Source organism: Pteronotus mesoamericanus, unplaced genomic scaffold (assembly GCF_021234165.1).
Source record: "Pteronotus mesoamericanus isolate MK-2021 breed Mesoamerican mustached bat unplaced genomic scaffold, CSHL_Meso_final contig_182, whole genome shotgun sequence".
Taxonomy (NCBI): domain Eukaryota; kingdom Metazoa; phylum Chordata; class Mammalia; order Chiroptera; family Mormoopidae; genus Pteronotus; species Pteronotus mesoamericanus.
In genome coordinates this window covers 5,714,545-5,736,335 of record NW_026555078.1, presented here as the reverse complement: position 1 = coordinate 5,736,335, position 21,791 = coordinate 5,714,545, and the positions used below count along the sequence as shown (strand labels likewise).

The window sequence follows — 21,791 nt, the reverse complement described above, 5'->3', positions numbered from 1 at the left end:
TTGTAGCTCAGGTGCAAAGTCTCGTCTTACCTTGAACTTGCCCATCACGTGAGCCCACGGCGGGGACAGGTCATGTCTCCTGCTCTGTGGGGCCGCCTGTTTGGGTGGGAACTGATGTGGTGACACCAACCTCCCTACTAGGCTTTGCCCAAGCGATTTAGCATCTCTGAGCCCGTTTTCCTCCTCTGTGATATGGAAATCACGTGGTTCTTATCACACAGAATTGTTGCAAAAATTAAACAAGAGTGTGCATGTCACGTGCTTAGCAAAGGGCCAGCTCACTGTCCCCGTGGACACTTGAATGTGTCCCCAGCACCATGACGACAGTGGCTCTGAGCAGGCCTGGGTGCACGCGGTGCATAGCACCTAGGGGAGCACATTCGCGAGCCCACGCAGGGGTGACACCGGCCCGATTTCCCCTCACCCTCCGCCAGCCCCCCGGGTTCACTCAGGACTGACAGTAAGGAAACTCGAGTTTCCTCTGGGCCGAGGTCTTGGCTCACCTAACACAGCGTCTATGGGCAACTGTCATTCAGTAATGGAATGGCCATTTCCAAAGAAGCTTTTGAAAAGCCAGCAGGAGCTCCCAAAATTCACACCAGGCTGATGGGCTCCTCTCTGCCTTTTCAAGGTGTCCTGAAGGCACAGATCCCGGTACTGACTTACCCGGCTGGGTCGGCGGGGGCTGCCCGGACATTCCTCTGCGGTGATGGGGGCCCCAGGGCTCCTAGGTATGTGTGTCCTGTCCCAGTTTGTGTTTTTTAAAGTTTTATTTATTTTTAGAGAGAGGGGAAGGGAGGGGTGGAGAGAGGGGGAAGGAAACATCAATGTGAGAGAGAAACATCAGTCGGTTGCCTCTTGTACCCGCCTCAATAGGGGACTGAACCCACAACCCAGGCACGTGCCCCAATTGGGAATCAAACTGGCGACCTTTTGCTTTGCGGGACAACACCCAACCGACTAAACCATACCAGTCAGGGCTCCCCACCAGAGAGAACAAAGCCGTGAGCCCACGGGATCCAGTGGGCCAGACTAACCAACAAGGCTGTGGGTTCAAGGTGCATTGGGGGCTTCACAGGGCGCCTCTTGAAGTAGCAGGTTCCTGAGAGACGGCATGTCTTCTGGATAGAGGGAGAAGAAAATTATAAAAACAAATGAGCAGTTTCTCAAACTGGGTCATGATCTGTTGGAAAGTAGTGAATTCATTTCAGTGGAGGGCAACTAGCACCTTTGTCAAATGCAATAAAAATGTTACTATATGTCCTGCCTAACGAGAGCAAGTACTTGCTTGCGACACATTGTGTGTGCACCCGTGTGTATTTTTTACTGTGCTGTGGTCAAATATTTTGAAAAACACTTCTGTTTTGTATTTCAGATCTCATAATTTTTAGTGCCGTGTTGTGCACACTTTTTTGACAACAGTCCACAGTAATACACTTCACATTGCAAACCACACACGCCCATAATTGAAAGAGAAGTTTCGAAAAACAATATTTACTCTTGCTACATGCAATGTACTCTGACCTATTCTACTCTGTTCTGTTCTACTCTGTTGTTACCAGCTTTCCAGAAAGTGCTGACCAGATCTAATAAATCTATTTTACAACCCACTAGTGAGTGTCCACTCAGAATTTTAAAACCCTACCTTTATAGAGCTGGAGGACATAGCTATATTGCAGCTTGCAGCAAAATCAGGCGTTCACGGGGAGGACCAAATACCTGAGGAAAATTCGATTGCAGAGCCGATATGCTGCTTAAAGCTGCAAGAATGTGTGTGGCGCTGTTAGAAATGGTTGTGTTTCCTGAATGGCTGGCACACACACAAGCCCTGGCTGCTCAGGGAGAAGCTCTAGAAACCCTCGCAGGCAGGCCCCTGATGCCAGATAACAGGTGCTGCTCCGCTTGTGGGGTGAAGGGACGTGAGCCAGGTCTGACCACAGGGAGAGAGGATTCTGCTCTCCCTGGAGAAGACGCATTAACCTTTCCCAGGGAGCAGCCTTCCCAGGAGAGAATTACTTCCCACGGTAGCTAAATGGGCCCTCCTAACTTAAAAAAAAAACCAATCAATCTACCATCACAAAGTATTTTGCCATGTATAATTCTCACGTTTTTGCCCAACAAATTTTTGAGGGAAAAATAAAGATGCACATTATACATGGGTAGTGCTAATTCTGCATCTATATAAATGTTTTTAATTCTTTTATTTATGCTTATGCATTAAAAGTGTAACTCCAGAAAGCAATAATGATACATGTATGCAAAATAATACACTCAAATATGCAACTAGTTTTGTTTCTACATATTAATTAATTAATTGAAAAATTAAAACAAAAGATTTTTTTTTCCTGAAAGTTTGGATCAAAAACGGGGTGTGCCCGGTACACGGCAAAACACGGCATGCCACTGAGCTCTCCCCGGAGGAAGGTCCAGAAGCAGCGTTCTCTTCCGGGCACAGAGGATGCGTGGGGCTCCACGGCAGCTCTTGGGCTGACGTGTTTGCCGTCATCACCGCTGTGGGTCTGCGGGAAACGCAGGGTCCGCTCCCTCCTCCCGAGGCTCCTGCTTCTCGGCGGCTGCCTTCCCTGCACTGGGCATGCGCCTCAGGATTTCACTCCAGGCCCTGCTCAGTGGTCTACTCACCCACGTGTATGCGGAGCCACCGCATTCTAGCCCGACCAAAGGACCCAGCGTGAAGATTTTGTTTTTAAAAACTGATATTCAGAGAAAACTTTCAGAGTTAAGATTTTTTTTATTATGCTAAAATATACATAACATAAAGTTTACCATGTTTGCACCCTGGCTGGGTGGCTCAGTTGGTTGGGGCAGCGTCCCGTGCACCAAGAAGTGGCAGGTGCACTTCCTGGGCAGGGCGCAAACCTGCGCTGCAGGACTGGTCCCCGGTCGGGGTGCAAACAGGAGGCAACTGATCAATGTTTCTTTTGCGTATCAGTGTTTCTCCCTCTCTGTCTCTCTCTTTCTCTCTCTCTCTCGAATCAATAAACATATCCTCAGGTGAGGATTAAAAAAAAAATTACCCTTTTTGCCATTTCAAGTGTGCAGTTCAGTGACATTAAGCACATTCACATCGTTGTGCGACGGTCACCACCCTCTGTCTCCAGAACTTTCTCATTTCCCCGAACTGAAACTCTGTCCCCATTGAACATTATTGTTCCCTGCCCCCACCCCCAATAAACACCATTCCACTTTTTATCTCTATAAATTTGACTGTTCTAGGCACCTCTTACAAGTGGAATCCTGTAGTATTTGTCATTTTGTGGCGGGTTTATTTCACTTAACAAAATGTGCTTGGGAAGCATCCATGCCAGAAGGTATCAGAATGTCTGTCTTTTGAAAGGCTGAATGACATCCCATTGCATGCATATACCACACTTTGCTTGTTTGTTCATCCGTTGATGGACACTTGGGCTGCTTCCACCTCTTGGCTATTGTGAACACTGCTGCTCGTTACATGGTTGTATAAATCTCTCTCTGACTCCCGTTTCCATTCTTTTGGATGTATACCAGAAGTGGGATTGTTGGATCATATGGTAAGTATTTTTAAATTTTTTTGAGTAAGCACCACGCTGTTTTCCACAGCAGAGTTAAGATTTCGAAGAACTCCATTGTGGAGTGGGGAGGGGATTTTGAGAGATACGAAAGTGCAATTTTCATGCTCTTAAACTGGGTCATCAAAACAATGCTCTTCCTAGTAATGAGGACAGCAACCACAGCCACAACCGGAACCCGTACTGAGCGCTTGGTAGGTGTGGGGCTGTGTGCTAAGCACCTCTTGTACGTTTGCTCTCTTAACCCTTTACACCCTGTGTGAGACGGGCTGCTGTTAGGTCAGGTGACAGAATGCAGAAAAGGAGGTTGGAGAGGTGAAGCAACTTAGCCAGACCCAGTGGTGTGAGGAGCTGCGTGGTCCAACCGCACAGCCGGCATTCCTGCCCCCTGCCGGCGGCCCCCTTACCCCTCGGTCTCTTCTGTCTAAAGAAGTTTATCTTGCGGTAGATTCATTGGTCTAATATTTCAACTTTGTTTTGGCCTCTTTGTACCTGTAAGCTGAACAACATCCTGGAAGAGAGCAGCAGTGGGCCAGGAGCAGCCGACACCCAAACCACTGGGTGTGGGCTCCCCCACTGTTAATGGAGGTCTGGGCGGGTCACGTGACCCTGACCGTGGCCTTCCTGCGCTCACGACTTCTGCCTCTAATAAGTTGCTAAAGATTCTGATATCATTTCTTACCATGATGTGACAGACTAGCCCTCTAGGACAGGCCCTGGTGCTTAGCAGGCAGCCAGCCAAGTTCTGTAGGAATGAGAGTCCGTCGCACAAACATGTGAAGGCATGGTCTCCCAACCCCCACCCCGCCCACCCCCGGCCCACAGCAGCCACACTTTCCCTAAGGAGCCTGTGCTCTTGCTCCCTGGCAGATTCGACCATCTGGTGGCGATAGAGCGCGCAGGACGGGCTGCTGATGGGAATTACTACAATGCAAGGAAAGTGAACATCAAGCATTTGGTTGATCCCATTGACAACCTTTTCCTTGAAGCCCAGAAAATTCCTGGAATCTCATCAACAGGTGAGCAAGAGGCACCAAGAATTCCACACAAACGTATCAGTGCGGAACGCCTTTCTATTGACTATTGAATGCAGGACAAGAAAGAGTTATATGGGGACCATTGTTTTCCACTCCAGAGCTGGTCTTTTTTATTGTGGTCCCTAAGGCAACGAGAGTGTCATTTAGAAATCCAATGTGCTGGCAAGCAACAAAGGGAAATGACATTTATCCTAGCATATCCTATTTTCCCAACTTTAAAATGGTAAAGCTAATAATAGGATAATAATAAAACCAAGGCATGGCCTATTATTTTGGTCACGTAAGATGAATGTACCATGTATACTATGTATCTTGTTATTGGCAAGACCTCGGTTCTCATCTACTTGAAGGAAAGATTTTAGTCAAGAGACAAAGTGCAGTAAAGCAAGCAGGATTTTGGCCACAGCAAAAGCTCTCAGAACAGTGAAACAGGAAGGGGCATAGCGTAGAAGCAACCACGGCAGAGCCGAGGGGGGCTGCCTTAGCTCACTGGGAAGGTGGAGAAAAGGGGGCCTTGGGGACAGGTTCAGGGGACGAGCCTGGGATGAGCTGCTGCTGCCCATTGCTCCCCTGGTTGCGAGTCTCATGCAGCCCCTTAGAGTTTAAGACCTATGCACCTGTTGGAGGGAAAAGGGAGACACAGGCTGCTCCCCAGGGGGAAAGCACACACGGGGTCCTTTGTCCTGAGGGCATTTATTTCCCTCCTGGAGGCAGGAATCTGGGGAGGGGGCAGGTTTCAGGGGAGGGTCGTAACAGGCTATTTATTGGCTTCCCAGTGTGTCTGTTCGGGGCCGTGGTCTGGAGCGACCGTTGGCGCCTGGGCCGGGGGTCGTCAGTCACTGCAGCCGGTCCTGAGGCAGCCGTGGTGTCGCTGGCCTGGTTTTGCCGATTTTCTGGGCCCGGAGCTGAAGCACAGCTGCGGCCTAGATGTTATCCTCAGGGAAGAAAAGGGAAGGGCCCGAATCGCAGGACAGGGGAGATGTCAGGGGCCGAAAGGTCACCCCGGGGGCAAGGCCCTCGTCTTCCCGCGTTGGCTGTTGCTAGGCCCCGGGCGCTCTGCCTCCAGCAATCTTATGGAGCATGTTAGTTTTCAACATGTTAACTACAGATTAGTGCAGCGTTCTGACTGCTAACAATATCATAGCGTGACCATTCGTATAGAGTACAGAACTTCGTCGTTTCCAAAAAGGTTTCACATTTATCACACTGTTTAAGCCTCTTTAGAACCCTGTGAGGTGGAGAAGGCAGGTACACGATGTCCAAAACTGAGGCCCAGTGGGGCTTCCTGAGGTTGCCTAACTAACTGGTGTTGCTGGGAGAATTAAGACCAGAGGCCAGGCTCCCAAGACCCTACCCGATAAGCTGTTCATGGAACCTGTGAAGCTCTGAAAGGCTTGAGGTGACTCCTAAGGAGCCCGTCTCCCCCCGGCCCCTGGGGGCAGGCAGGTGTCAGGCCCTGGAGTCCTGCAGGCCTGTTTGCCACCCTGTGTTTATCTGTTCTCTCAGACACTCCAGAACGCTTCCCAGGCTCATTAGTGCTTTAGGCTTTTAAGGGTTTTGATGAGACAATGAAAGTCTCCTGGCTGATTAGAAAATTTCTGCAAATCTGCTCTGACCTTCCCAGAATTGGCCTGGGTGTGGTGCTCACAGTGCAGTCAGTTTGGTCACTTCCAGTCACTCGGGGCTGGGGCGGGGGGTGGGGGGTAGCGGGCGTGTCCCACCCACAGCCCAGGGCCACACGCAGCCCAGGACAGACGGCTGTGAATGTGGCCCAACACAAAGTCGTCAGTTTACTTACACCACTATGAGATTTTTTTTCTGTGTGACTATGTATCATAATGTATTGAATGTGTGGCCCAAGACAACTCTTCTTCCAATGTGGCCTAGGGACACCAAAAGGTTGGACACCCATGACTAGGGCCTGTGGGGAGAGTCCAGGGAGGAGAAGGAAAGGGCCTCTGAGTCCACCCTTCCCCCGCTGCACATCCACCCTCCCCGTGCTGACCCCCCGAGTAGGCCCCCGGAGATCCCAGAGCCCAGAGCAAGCCCGCGGAGCTGACTGGGCCTCCACACCCTCTCTCTGTGGACCTCTTCCTGCCTCTCACGGCCTTGGGTGCTTAAGCGGTGGCTTCCCGCAGCCCCCCATGTCCTTTCTCTCCTCTGCTCCATCAAACCCCGCTCCTCAGTCTCCCCAGGCAGCTGCCTTGTGTGCCGTAGCACTGAACTGGAACCAAACCCCCGCCGCTCATTGCCACCCTGCCCGTCCGGCGCCCCTCGGAGACTGCGGCTCAGCGAGGAAAACAAGGCCACAGACAGGATGCCATTCGTAACACGCTTGAGAGTAAAGGCAGAAATAGACAAAAGGCTGATGCTGGGTGCTGTTATTGTTGACCCGCATTCAGTGGGCTGTCCTGCATCGGGAAAGCTGCTCTGAGAACACTCCCCCAGGTGCAGACCTCAGGAACTTGGTCATTCACAACTGCCCGGTTCTTCTGGCTGAGCCAGGTCTCTTGTGGTCAAGGTGGGCCACCTCTAGTTCCCCTCCCTGCCTTCTTGCGATGAACGCTGACCTCTGGTGCATTTCCCGCATAGCCCAAGTCTCTGTAGAAACAGATGCAAACCCTGTCGTGCAATCACGCGAGGCATAACGATGTTTCAGTCAACACAGACCGCACACATCATGGTGGGCCCGCAAGGTTAGGATGGAGCTGGAAAATCCCTGTCGCCTAGCAACGTCGCAGCCATCCTAACGTCGCAGAGCGTTGCATTACTCGCCTGTTTGTGCTGATGCTGGTGGGAACACACCTGCCATGCAGCCTGTGGCGAAGACGTACAGCACACTCTGCCATGTACAGTACATACTACGTGTTCATGATAACGAACAACTGTTACTGGTTTATGTATCTACTATGCCGTATTTTATTGCCATTTAGAAGGCACTCTTTCTATATAAAAAAGCTTGCTGTGAAACGGAATGCCATGTTATGCTGGCCGCAGCTTCATGCATCTCACGTTTACTGCATCTCTTAATTGTATCATTAAATCAAGCATCATGCTGCTTGATTTAACCTTGCGTTCTGATCACCTCAGCCCCTAACTGAACAAAATCACTGCTCATGTTGCCGGCAAGAGGCCACGTTGAGTGGCTGACTTAGAAACTGCAAAGGTTGAGGACCACGCAGGTGGACACCCGGCGACGGTGGTGGCTCGCCAGCCAGGCACGCCCGTCCCACCAGAGCCACGATCTGGAAGAACGAGAGCCCCGCGAGAGGAGCTGCAACAGGCGTTGCTCCACTGAAGACAATGAGCGGAACAGGACTCTGAGAAGGGACTAGGCCAGACGTGGAGAAACTTCTAATGACCTGGATTGAGGCCTGACACAGCAGCGGGTCCCTCTCAGCTCCATGAGGATCACGACCAACGCAGAAAGTTTCTTCACTATGGGGAAAGAAAAGGCTGGCTCCAGTGACGAATTTACTGCTGGCTCGAGGTAACTGAAACAGGGAAGAACCATTGTTCACTGCACGGTGTAAACGTGAGTGAGCGAGTGCTGAGCTGAACAAGGCTGGGAAACTCTGGATAAGCTGGTTGTGGAGGAAACATTCTATAGGGGTGAAACCTCCCTGTTCTGGGAACAGGTGCCTGAACGGACCTTCACCCAGAAGGAGGCCGAGCCAATGCCAGGCTTCAAGGCACTAAGGACAGGAGAACCGTCTGCCTCGGGGGGACGCCGTGGCCACACTCTGAATCCCTCTGCGATGTGGCACAGAGAGCGCCCTGGGGCCTTCAGGCCAATTGCACAGCACCCCCTGCCAGCGCCCTGCAGGAGCAACAGGCAGTCGTGGGCGACCCAGCTCCTCCTCCGAGGTGCCCTCCTGACCGGCTGTGTTAGCTATGTGGAGGGGTATGTTTGGAGAATAACATACTTCTCGGGATTTTGCTTATTGTTGGTAATGCTCCCAGACAGCCTCCTTTCGTTGATGATCTTCATCCCAATATCAAAGTGTTTCTCCCTTCGAACGTTCCCTCTTTGATCCAAACAATAGATCAAGGCATTAGAGCAGCTTTGAAGGCCCCCTGCCCACGGAGGCCCCCTGCCCGGGCTCCTGCCGCTGCCGAGGAGGGTGCTGCGAAGACGCTGATGCAGCTCTGGGAGGAGGGCAGCATCTGCGACAGCATCGGGAACCGTGCCTGGGGAGGGCTGATGTCACCAAGGAGTGTGTGGATGGCATCTGGAAGAAGACACTCGAGAGGTTTGTCCATGACGTCGAAGGATTTTCCAAGGATGAGGAGGTTGCAAAGCCACCCAGGCTGTGGCTGAGGTGACAAATGACATTAGCCAATGACCTCGAGGGTCTCTGAGCGGTGGTTCCTGAGGAACTGGCTCGTGCGGAGTGGCTGGAACTGGAGTGGGAACGCAGAGCTAAAGAAGCAAGAGAAAAGGAACCTACAGGAGAAGAAAAAGAAGACTCCCCAAGAAAACAAGTAGTGAAGGGTTTAGCGGATGCTTTTGCAGACCTCAACGAGCTCCTTAAAAAGTTTGCAAACACGGACCCCAACACAGAATGGTTTTCACTAACAGAGTGGAAGTTTCATGGTGCATTATCTGCTTACAAGCAAATGATGGAAAAAAAGGAACAAACCAAGCAAACCACCTCGAACATATTTCGGAAAAGAGGGAGGCTTTTTTACCCTGGGAAAGGACAGCTCCGCGCACATTGTTGCCCCGGAAGACCCTCCAATGAGACCAGATGTGGAGCTGGAAGACGGTGATAAGGATCTGGACCCCGTGCAGATCTAGGCTGATGTGTGTGCTTGTGTCTTAGTTTTTAGCAACATTTAAAAAGTAAAAAGAAATTTTAAATGTTTAAAAATAGAAAACAGCTTATAGAATCAGGATGTAAAGAAAGAAAATATTTTTGTACAGCTGAACGTGTTTGTGTTTTAAGCTAAGTATCATTACAAAAGAGTCAAAAAATTAAAAAGATTTAAAAGTTTGTGGGGTAAAAATGTTATAAACCAATGTAAATTTATTACTGAAGAAAGAAGAATATTTTACTATAAATTTAGGGTAGCCCAAGAGGACGGTGTCTGTGAAGCCCACGGTAGTGTCCTGTGATGTCCTGGGCCTTCACATCCACTCGCCACCCACTTCCTGACTCACCCAGAGCAGCTCCCAGTCCTGCAGGCTCCATTCACGGGCAGAGCCCTATGCAGGCGCACCATTTAAAAAAATCTTTTATATTTTTACTGTATCTTTTCTGTCTTTAGATACACAAATACCACTGTGTTACCATTGCCTGCTTCCCAGTACATCAGCAGGCTACACAGGTTCGTACCCTGGGAACAGCAGGCTATACCACATAGCCTAGGTGTGTCGTGGGCTGCACCGTCTAGGTCGCACTCTGACATCTGCACAACAAAACGACCTAACGGTGCAGCTCTCAGAGCGCATCCCTGTTAAGCGACGCCTGCTTATACAACTGTTCTGAAGGCTCAGCAGGCCCAGCTCTGCTCTTGAGGCCCTCGGACAAGCTCCACGGGCGCACGGCTGTCTTGAGGCAGCTGCAGCCGTCTTCCGCAGGCAGAGTCGGCAGGCCGCTAGTCTGTGGAATGCTCCAGAAATGCTTGGACCCAGGAGGCCAAATGGTGCTGCTAGGGCACCACCTCTAAGGACACAGACTGCAGGGCTTGTCCGATTTTGCCATCGTGTTCCTGCAAGTGGGGAGGGGCTGGCTGATTATTTTTAGCCAGGTCACCTATTTTGAACACTATCAATTTCACCCATGGATTACATAATTTCTAACATTTACCTATTCACACATACTTATTCTAGCAGATATTATGCTAATTAACAAACCCTCTGGTGCTGAATAACAGATTGGTGTTTCAACTGTGGCCTCTTTCAAATGCTACCCAGCCACCCCTGCGCTGCGTGTTCCCCTTAGGCCACTCCCCTCTGGTTGGTGTAGATTAAAATTAACCAGCACACATGCATCTCACATTCTTTAAAACAGAAGCCTTGAAAGTAAATTACTTAAAAAATCTATGCCAGTTCACTCCTGCCAATGGGATGCGATCTGGTCACTCTCTGGGGGCCGGGACTTGAGGCCCCTCCCTGAGCAAGAGCCACCAACAAAAGGAGAGGAAGTTCCTCCCCACACCTGTGCCAACACAGAGGACGCGCCATCTGCGACTAGAGAACATGTCCCAGTCAGGGACATAGCCATACTCTGGTGAGTTCCAAATTTTGACTCATTTGTAACTAGAGAAGTTTCTAGAATGCCTATGGAGAAGTACATCTCCTGGCTGCCTGAAAACACATCCAGAGCCCACCCTTTCCCTTCCCGGAAGCAGCAGGCACATGTGAAGGGTGGCCCTGCCCCCAAGCCACCCGCCACTTGGCCTCATCCTGTGCGCTGACTCAGCCTGTCTTCCCTCCCTCCAGGGGTCGGGGACGGAGGCAATGAGCTTGGGATGGGCAAAGTCAAGGAGGCCGTGAAGAGCCACATACGAAATGGGGATGTCATCGCCTGTGACGTGGAGGCTGACTTTGCTGTCATCGCTGGTGAGTGCTCAGCGGGCTGGCCAGGAGGGCCTGGCTGCCCGGGCGCAGGGGCCTGCCTGCAGCCTGTCCAGCCAGAAGCCTGTTACCCAAAACGTACAAAGAACTCTAAAAATTCCACCATAAGAAAACAAGCAGCCCAATTAAAAAATGGGCAAAAGACCTGAAACAGACAGACACCCACCAAAGAAGATGTAGAGATGGCAAGTAAGCACCTGAAAAGATATCCAACATCCTCTGTCTCTGGTGTCCGCTCTCGATTAGCTGTCCAGCTGGGGCACCAGAAGAGGCAGAAGAAACCCTCAGGTTCCCCGTCTTTGCCTGCTGCTGGCAGATCCATTATCTGCCTCTTCCGGTCCCCTTTACCCTGGGGCCTCAGGTCGGAGGGGCAGGGAGCCTCCAGAGAATTTCTTGGGAAGTCGTCAGATTTCCTCAAGTTTATCTGCCACCTAGACTGTAGGTTCTTTGTATAATTGATCAACCCCCACAGGCTTGGCTGCTGCATCACTGATATGTGACTTCAGCAGCAGGTCGAGTGCCCTGAAGACAGGAGGTGACCCTACTGGACAGAGGGGACAGGGTTGTTCGGAATGAACGCTTTAGATGAAAACCCATGGGTTTGGGGCTGAGAGAGATGAACGGGGCCCCTCGAGGTAGGGTTGGGAGCTGCCGGGACCTGAAGGCAGAATTGTATCTGTTCCTTCAGCGCAGTGTCGACGAGAAAGATCCGGGGCTCAGGGATAGGTCAGGCAGGCAGATGGCAGCTCTTAGTTCCAAGCCTCACTACCCTCACCCCTCAGCGGCTCTCCGCCACTGTAAGTCCTGTGCTGGGCACCTGCAGAGATTTGCTGCTTTTGGGGGTGGGGGGCAATAGGCAGAGGGATCTCCCAGGAGAGTGAGTCAGGAGGCACGGCAGCCCTTCCCGACTCCATCCTCCGCTCCTGGCCCCAGGGATGGAGGCAGACGCGGGACAGGTCAGCAGCTTGTGAGGCCCAGAGGCAGTCAGGCCTGACACGGGCCCTCGGTGCCCTGGCCCTAATGGCGTGCTGTCCTGTCCTGTGTGGGGCTGCGTCTCAGGCCAGCGTCGGGATGAAAGTGCGCAGTGGGACCCAGACCACGTGGGACCTCCAACAGCAGGTCCCTCTCCTGGCCTTGGGGCTCCTCAGCCTCCTGTCCCCGATCCCTTCTTTGTACCCCATGACCCAGCCGCGCATGGCTGTTTTTGCTCAAATACAGCGTGGGTTGAATGTTTTCAATTGGAAAGACGCTATAACAACAATGCTATAGATATTTTCAAAAGCTACATAGTGGCAAGTGATGGAAGGGAATGAAAACCTCACCGTAACGCCATCAGCGTTTTTCGTTCTGCGTGTCAGCTTCTAGTTCTCATCCTCAGTACATACCCACTTTATGTCATTTCCACCTGGTAGACCTGCATTTCCAACACTTCTCTTTCTGTTTCATGTTACTTCCCAACCATGTTTTTACTCTCCACTCTTGCGTGGAGGTTGAGTATGGGCTCAGGGGTTGCACAACAATGTGGATATGCTTAACGCTCCCGAGCTGGACACGTGAAAATGTTTAAGATGGTCCGTTCTATGTTACGTGGGGTTGTTTTTTCTTTTTTAATACAATTAACAATTTTAAAATTTTTTTAAAAAAGAATATGGGCCCTGGAGGCAGCAGCTTGAGTTCACATCACAGGCCCATCACGTGGGAGCTGTGTGACCTTAGGCAAGTGACTTAACCCCTCTGTGTCTCCTCCAGCTTTGTAAGTGAAGGTAATAACAATACCTACGCCTCACAGGCTTATCATGAGGACTCCAAGAGCTAAGTGAGGCATTAGAACAGTGCCACGCATTGCAAGTATTCATTCAAAGCAAGACACTATCTCCCATTGACTATGAGAGGCCATCGATGACTGAATTACCACTATGTTACGTGCCACTAACAAAGGGAAACACTGCCATTTACAAACACAAGACAGTGTTGACTGCAAGAGGCATGTCCATTTCAGAGACGACAATGTCAAAAAAGTCCATCTTAGAATCAGTGGAATATGGTATTATCATCACGTGATCTTCACCCGACATATTCTGATATATGCCTTGTATTGTCATACCACGTGCCTTTGTAGTCAGGGGATATTTGGATTTTTCCTACCTTCACCTTTCCTCTGGCAAATTCTACCCAGCCTACAAAATGATATTAAATGACCCTTTTCTGGGAATCTTCTCTAAATCAGTCAGAATGAGAGCCCCTTCTCAGTGCTCCCAGAACCCTTTGTGAACGTCTCGTTCATGGATTGCGCCACTGTAGCATTGGCTGTGCTCGCAGTCCCTCTCTGCCCTGATTGGAAGGTCTTCTTTCTATTTTGATCCTCTTGCACGTAGCACTTAGCAGGTCCTTAATCAATCCTTCACCCACATGGAGAACTAACTCAAGCAGGTTTCAGAGAAACGCCAGTGAGGTAGCCCCCAAAATGGGAACTGGCTGCTCAAGGAGGAAGTGAGGCTGACTCGGGAGTCATCTGCAACCACAGAAAGAGGTGCTGCAGCCCAGCGTGGTGGAGCTGGCGCCTGCCGCTCTGAGGACAGGCTTCCGCACTGCCCGAGGTCCCGGGGTAGCCATAATGCAAGGGAGGGTTCTGGAACGGCTCCTCCTGCTCATAGCCCGAATCTTTTCTCTGACGGTCGTTAACAGTACGTAACCGGGATGGTTTAGAGCAATGCTTCTCAAACGTGAACTGGAATCAGAATCACGTGGAAGGCTTAGTGAAACTCGGGCTGCTCCCTGCTCCCCCACAGAGGTTCTGATTCTGTAGATCTAGGCTACAGCCCAAGAATTTGTGTTCCCAGTAAGTTCCAGGGACTGCTGGTGCCACTGGTACCGTTGGGCCCATTCTTGAGATGAGCTCTGAAGCGTAGAGGCAGGGTGACGGTGCACCGCGTGGCCTCTCCTGTTCTATGTTGAAACCTTTTCTCGTCCTAGGTGTTTCTAACTGGGGAGGCTATGCCTTGGCCTGTGCTCTGTACATCCTGAACTCCTGTGAGGTCCATGCGCGCTCCCTGAGGAAGGCAGCCGGGCCCTCCAGAGCAGCTGGTGAAGAGAGCTGGACTCAGGCGCTCCCATCCATCAGCAAGGTAACAGCCCCCACCAGCCACTCTGTGGAAGCCCCTTCTCCCCGGCTGAGGAGCAGGCCTGGCGCTCTGAGCCATGAGCCAGCAGCCGGCACCGCTGCTGCCCGTCAACCGCCAGGGGCAGAGGCAACCTACAGGCAAAGGTGTCCCAGCAGCACTGCATGGGGTGACCTCTGACCTGCTCACGATCCTAAATTATTATGGCAGACCTGACCCCAGTGGCCATTTTCCTTCTAGTTTGACTTCAGGCAAGTTGCTTAACCTCTGAGCCTCATTTCCTTTGTCCGTACGATGGGGGCGGGCAGAATTTTTGGAAGAATGGGATATACAGGCAGACCTCAGAGGTATTGCGGGTTCAGTTCAGACCACCGCCCTAAAGCAGGCGTCACAGTAAAGTGAGTCGTGATCTTTTTCCTGGAGAGTCTTGCTTTCCGTTCGTAAACAAACGCAACATCTCTGAAGCGCAATACGGCGACGCGCAATAAAACGAGGCGTGCCTGTAGCTTACCGTCCCCTACCGAGGTTTACCATCCAGCCAAGGCACTGAAGCCTCAGGTGGGATGGGACAATTAGCCATCCAACAATGTGCCAAGGAAGAGGGGACTGCGGTGAGGAGAGGACCCTGGGGGCTGGAGGCTGGAGGGAACGAACCCCGAAGCAGGGGAGGCCCTCTGGGAAGGAGGCGAGGTGGGAACAGGAAGCTGCGGGAGGAGGACAAGCCCAGTGCTGGAGTGGGGGGCGGGGGGTCCTGGAGTAGAGGGGGCTTCTGAGCCCAGGATCCGCAAAGTGGGGCCCAGGAGTTCTTTGAAACACTTTGTGAGGTTGCTCCATACGTGGATCTTTCTGGGCAAGGATGTGTGGTTTCATCGGATTCTCCAAGTAGCGTGGGGTCCTTAAGAGCCCCTAGGCAGACAGAGGTCATGTTCACTGGATATTTGAAAACCGTGGCTCCCTCACGGAGGGTCCCACTGAGAAGTGACAGGGAGGACACGAGGGCTTCGAGCGAGGAAACGGGCCCCGCCGGGTGGCTTTTGCATGGGCTCGTCTGACTGCAGAGCTGAGGTCGCCTACGGGGCTGTGAGCAGCCAGGACGTTCCGCAGTGGACCAGCACAGGTAGGGGTGGGGGGCAGGCATCACACACATGCGGGCGAACGTTTAAATTCTGTGACCTCACTCAGGCAGCGGGGAAAACGCAGCAGAGGAAAGGCCAGTCCTGTCCATGGGGCCCGCGATTCTGACCCGGCCCCACAGCCTGAGCCGGAGGGAGACTCTGCCCCTTCCTTGGCTCCGCTCCCAGGCTCCCCTGGAGCGGCCCGCCCCGGACCCCGACTCCGATTCCAGACCCAACCCACCTCCCCCGGTGCGTCAGGCACAGCGGGGACACCCACCTGGGAGAGAAGCTGGCCGTGCCTCCGTCTCCACAGGGCACCTTCGGTGGGAATTTTCCAGAGTAATTGGGATCACGGGAAAATGGGGCCAAAGCCCTGAGTTTAAACCTAAATCCCTGGTCAGAAGTAATGTCACCTGTGAGCTGACAGGAGGTTTCACCTGAGGGCCGGCAGGAGGCGAGGGGGAGGGCCGGCCGGGGCCGGGGGGAGGGCCAGCGGAGGGGCGGGCCAGACAGGCCTTGAGAGACAGTGGAGGGAGCTGGGGTGTCTGCCCTGGAGAAGACTGGGGGGTCACACACCCAAATGGCTTCCTGGAGGAGGGGGCAGGTGGAAAGCAGGCCAAAAGGCAGAGGTTATAAGAGCAGATTCCAGTTCAACGTACAAAGGGCTTGTCCACTCCGCAAGGAGGGGGCTCTCTGACCCAGGGCCCCAGTTGGGGTTGGGGGAGAGGGGAGAGGGTTCCTGTGCCAGGTCAGGCTGCGCCCCCACCCAAGGCCTTTCTCAGCCCGTCAAAAACAGTCTCATGCCACTCACAGCTTCGTTTTCCTGGTCTTGTCCCCCCAAAGCATAGGTTACTAAATGTTTTTTTAAAAAATATCTCAAGCCTTCTATAAGTGAGGAACCAGGTTCCTTGTATCTGCTTTCCCAGCAACCAGTGGAGGGAAACACAGAGCCAGGGGACCCTTGTTGGCCGGGTGGACGGGTGGGCAAGTGAATGAATGGAAGCAGCCCTTCATTAGAGCAGAGGTTATCGAACTTTAGAGGCATCAGAGTCACCCCGCAGTATCTTGAACCGCAGAGTGGGGCGCCCACCCCTGAGCTTCCGACTCAGGAGGTCTGAGGTGGGCTGGCGGGTCTGAGTCTCTAACAAGATTCCTGGTAACGTTGCTGCTGCTGCTGCTGCTGCTGCTGCTGCTGCTGCTGGGACCACTGTTTGAGGCTCTGGGAGAGAAGAGGGTTGGTTTCCAGTGTCCTGGACATGGGTTGGTCTGAGGGAGACAATCTGAGAGGCAGGTGGTTCCTGAGCACTGAGCCTGGAAGCCGCGGCTGAGAAGGTGTGGGCGTCTGGAGCCTTCGCGTCCTCTTCTCTCTCTCTCTCTCTTTCTCTCTCTCTCTTTTTTCACATTGTCTTGTACCCTTTCCGATTCCTTTTTCCTTCTGTCTGTCTCTCCTCTGCCTCTCCCTCCCACCTCAATCCCCCAGCCCCGTCTCTCTCCAATGCCAACGCCTGGATTGGCCGTGACTCTTACAAATGAGCCAGCAGAGGCCCCAGAGGGGCGGTGACTTGCCCACAATGCCCACCTAAGAGGACGAGCAGAGGTCTGGGTCCCGGGGTCTCTAACTCCATACTCTCTGGGCTCTTCCCAACATGGCCCGGCAGGTTCCCAGCTCCTGGTGATGCCAGGCTGCCGTGCGGGAGGGGAGGGAGATGCGGGGCTCCGCGGCAGAAGGGACATTTTCTGGGGAAATGGTCTGACCTAGAGGGACCCAGGGGGCCCTCTGAGCTTCCTTTGCACTTCCTGCATCTGAAGTGGAAAAAAAAAACACCCATCCAGGGTGCTGCCTCACACATGATTTCTGATTCACGCAGACGTAAAAGCACGAACCCAGACAAGCACATTCACACAGCACAAACTCTTAACCCTGGGGATGGAAAATTCTCCTTTCGAGGTTCCACCCTGTCCTTCATAAATGTATTAATTATGTCCCACTCTTGTAAGGAAAATAAAAAGGAACACTTTCAAAGCAAAAGTACAGACATATGTTTGTTGAGCCCTCCTGAGTCAGGCCTGGGCTTGCCCTGGGAGACAGTGGGAGTCAGGCCTGGCCTCCGGGCAGGGAGCCGAGGGTTCACAGGGGGAACAGCACATGGAAGGTAACTTCAGGAGCCAGGGTGGGAGTGGGCACAGCAAGTTTCTGGGAGGACACAGAGAATGGGCAGTTGACTCATTCAGAGAGCTCACGGATGGCTGCCTGGAGGAGGTGGTACTAGGCTAGGTCTTAGAGGATGCGCAGGGTATAAGTAGCCAGGTGAGGTGGGCGGGAAGGGCTTTCCAGGCAGCGGGAAGGTGCAGGGACATGCGGTGAGGTGGTGTTCAGGAGGATAACGAGGATGGTCACACTGGAGTCAGCGGGCCACTCGGCAGGGTCTCTGAGTTACAGGAGACGCAGGGCAGAGCAGTGGCCTGAAACGGTGGTGAAGCCTGATAGGTTTGGAGCAGAGGAATGTCCCTCAGTTCTGCTTCATGTGTTGGGCCTCCTATATGTAGGGGTGGTTCGTAGGGGTCTGATCACAGCCCGAACAGGAGGGGGCGCCAGGCCGAGGAGCCCAGGGAGCCCTGCCCCGCCCACTTGGGCTGCGGGTCGTGCGCTGCGGGGCGGTACCTGAGGCAGGACAAATGGCTGGAGCGCATTCCCCAGACCTTCTCAGGGACCAGGTGCCGACTGATGACACTTTACAGGAAGGACTAAGGATGGAAGGAAGGGAGGAAGGATGGAGGGACTGCTGGCTGGCTGGCTGGCTGGCTGGCTGGCTGGAGGGTCGGATGAACAGGTGCCGGGGGAGGGGACAATGGGTGGATGGATGATGCGGAGAGACAGGGACATGGCCTCTGGGTTCATCCTGAGCCCCCATTCTCTCCCAGCCCTCCGCTTAACGTGGGCATACACGCCAGAAACCATCACGGGACAGTGCAGCCGTCTCTGAGATCACATACAGAACAGTTCCAGCTTCCCAGGAGGCCCGTTCTCCCAGTCCACTTTGTTTTTTGCTTTTTTTTTATCCTCACCCGAGGACATTTTTTCATTGAGTTTAGAGAGAGAGGACGAGAGAGAGAGACATAGAGAGAGAGAGAGACATCGATGTGAAAGAGACACATCGATCAGTTGCTTTCTGCTCTGTGCCCTGACCAGGAATTGACCCCATGACCTTTCAGTCTATGGGATGGTGCTCGAACCAACTGAGCCACACAAGCCAGGGCCACTCCACTTTAAACAGCAACGTCACCTGATCATGACTATCAGCCCACTGTACTCCCAGTGGGAATCCATAGTGACCGGCCACACATTCAACCACAAGTCACCTGGGACCTCTTTCCCCATCTACAGCGAACAAGGCCCCAAACCTGTCCTCTCTGCCTCCCTTCTGTCCTCTGTACCCCCTCCCCTGCACCCCTGCCTCAGCCTGACCTGGTGTAGCGGCCTCCAGGTGCTCTGCCTCCGGCCCACACCCTCCTCCTGGGAGGCGGGGACTCCTGGGAAACTTGCAGGCAGTCACTGTTGACCCAGCCGGTCCCCAGGGCTCTCAGAGGCTGAGTGCCAGCCGGTTCCTGCTGACTGATTACATGCACCCTGAGGACCACCAGGCCCTCCCGGTGGCCCAAAGGCCGCGGTGGTGGGGGCAGGCGGTGTGCTGGGAGGAGAGGGCTGGCGGTTCCAGAAGCGTCCCCCATAAAGGGGGGATGTGAGCCAGCGCAGAAGAGGGGCGGGAGTGAAGCCCAAACAAAGGGCGGAAAGTGCCATTCTGGGCTGGGGGGCCCCTGGGGGGGCCGTGGGACAAACGGCCCTCTGGAAGTGCTCCTGGGACTCCCTTCCACCTTGGCTCCCAGGGCCGAGCGGAAGTGCAGGCTCCCCAGCCAGCTGGGAGCAGAGGCGCTGCCCAGTGACATTTGCCAAGGCTTTCTCCATTGTTCTGAAAAGTTCCCAGCGTGGAGCGCTCCTCATCGCCCCCTGTTGGCCTCATGTCTGCTCTTCTGTCGGGTGTGGTCCTGGCTGCCCCCATGCCTGAAGAGCCTCCCCTGAGTCACTCCGGTGGAGGCGGCTGGGTGCCCCGCTCGGTGCTGAGGTCCCCAGACTGTGGCCCGCCTGAGCTCTCATCGGACTGTGAACACCTGGAGGCAGGGGCCGCCTCCGCCACCACTGTATCCATGGCACCTAGCAGGTGCTCAGTGCAACTCCGGTGGATGACTGAATGAATCCAGAATGCCCGCGCAGGGAGGCGGGAGGCCTTCTCGGATCTGTCACAGCTTCCTGTTCCCCATTCCTTCGTCCCCCGTGCTCACGCCCTCCTTACTTTGGTGGAGGAGGAAGACGGGGGCGGGGGCGGGGGGGCGATGCGTTTCACTTCTTCTCCACGGGCACTATCCTTGCTCTGTTTCTCTTTATGTAAGACCCACCTTCTTCCGGGGGACCGGAGCCACTCAGCTGGGACAGGCACATTAGTGGCTTAGGCAAGTGGAGGGAAAGAGAAGGGGAATCTCATCACTCAAGAAAGCCCTGGGCTGCAGGCCAGGGACCCGGCCCCACCAGGAATGACCCGCCTCACTCCGGGAGCACCCGCTGTGTGCCCAGGGCCACGCGAGGCGCTTTGCTTGCATTATCTCACTTAACCCTCACGGCAGCCCTCCAGAGGTGGCATTACTGTTATTATCACCGACCTCCCGATCATACAGATGAGGACACTGAGGCCCAGAGAGTAAAACACCTGCCAGGAAAGGCCCACGTCAGGGCTGTCTGATCCCAAACCACTCCGCCTGCTGGGCCCTGGGAAGGGGAAGTCAACTGCACGTGGCACACGCCCCCCACCCCCTGCCCCGGCGGCTAACAGCGGGCTCGCGGGACGAATGGGGGCCTTCCGGGCACAAAGGCCAGGGGCAGGCCACTGGAGCTGGGCAGGGCCAGGGTGGCCGGAAGTAGCCCGTGCTGCACCCGCAGAAGGAGGGCATCTTTAGTGTGTTCGTTAGGAAAGTGCAGGTTTCCGTAAACGCTTATTATCTGGTTACAGGATGGTAACTAGCAGAAGAAACAGCCCGAACTATTCAAAGGGGCCCCTCTGGAGAGTGGGTTCCGGGCCCGACGAAGAGCGAGAGAGGGCACCGTCGATTTTCACATGAGTCTTTTTCAACCAAAAGCCATTGTTCATTTTTAACCAAAATTAACATTTTTAACCAAAATTTTATTGTTCAAAAAGAGGCCGTGTCAAGTCCAATGCTCTTATTCCACTTAGGTGTATGTACGTCTTTTTTAATCTTTCCCTCCCCCTTTGCTACTTCTACCTCTGCCTCCTTTTGTTACAGGAAGAAACAATGTTGGGCATCTTGGTGCGGCACAAAATCCGGAGTGGTGTCTCGGGCAACGTGGGCATGGAGGTGGACGGGCTGCCCTTCCACGACACCCACGCCCAGATGATCCAGAAGCTGTTGGACGTCACCACGGTGCGCCTGTGACCCTACGCGTTACGCGCCTGGGGCCTCATCTGGATCTGAGGAGGAGCCCCTGAGGGCGCCGCTCCTTCCTGCAGCAGCTGTGCACACGGACCTGGGCCTGGGGTGCGCCGGGCTGGGCGCCTCCCACCTGCTGCCTGGGAGGGCGGTGCGGGTGGACCGAGGACCTGTCCCTCCGGGGCTTCCAGGTTTTGCCTTTGTTTGTACGGTGCCAGTGGCATTGGTTTCAACCCTCCTTCACCCCGGTTTCTTCAGGCCGCCCTCAGGGTCTGCTTGGAGGGTCTCCTGACCCATCCCTCACGGGGACACCGGTGAGCAGTGGGGAAGCAGGCAGACAGCGCCGTAGGTCACCGGGCCGGAAACAGCCCCCAGGCTGATGATGAAATAGTAAAATGCACACACGTGTGGGTTATATTTATGAAACTCCAGGGCTTTTAAAGGTTTACTCAGCCCATGACCAATAAAATACTTAGACCTTTGAAATGTTCTCTTTCCAACAGCGTTTTGTTTACGTAGGCCAAAGATCCCTCAACCTTGTGTTTATCACCAGCGCCTCCTGCCTCCCCTCGCCTCCCTTTACCCCCTCTTCCTGAGCCCCCACCCCGGAGCCTGACGCTTCCTCCCTGTCCTCCTCACCCGCTCATGCCCAGCCTGGGGCCTGGGGCTGGGTCAGGACTGTGTAGGGCTTAGGTCACTCACAGAGGCCTCCTGGACAGCCCCCGCCAGCCTGTCCTGGCCACCTCCTTCACCACCTCCCACTGCACGTTTCCTGACAGAGCCCTCGGAGAGGGAGTCGCTGACCGCATCCCATCCCCCGCACATGCGGGGCCCGCCCACTATTATCTTGCGCTGGCTCATCCAGCGGTGGCCCT

The 21,791-nt window shown here is 53.8% G+C and overlaps 1 protein-coding gene across 7 annotated transcripts in view; it reads left to right on the top strand.

Moving 5' to 3' along the window:
- The window catches only part of DGLUCY (D-glutamate cyclase), a 58,736-nt gene extending 37,348 nt beyond the window's left edge, over positions 1 to 21,388 (top strand). For 6 of the 7 annotated variants that reach the window (XM_054567143.1, XM_054567139.1, XM_054567141.1 and 3 more), the window contains 5 exons: positions 632 to 731; positions 4,437 to 4,585; positions 11,052 to 11,171; positions 14,160 to 14,311; positions 20,773 to 21,388. In XM_054567143.1, coding sequence (XP_054423118.1) covers positions 632 to 731; positions 4,437 to 4,585; positions 11,052 to 11,171; positions 14,160 to 14,311; positions 20,773 to 20,922 — 671 coding nt within the window. In that variant the 3' untranslated portion in view covers positions 20,923 to 21,388. The remainder of the gene's footprint in view (positions 1 to 631; positions 732 to 4,436; positions 4,586 to 11,051; positions 11,172 to 14,159; positions 14,312 to 20,772) is intronic. The other variant, XM_054567145.1, reaches the window with a different exon arrangement.
- The last annotated feature ends 403 nt before the right edge of the window (positions 21,389 to 21,791 follow it).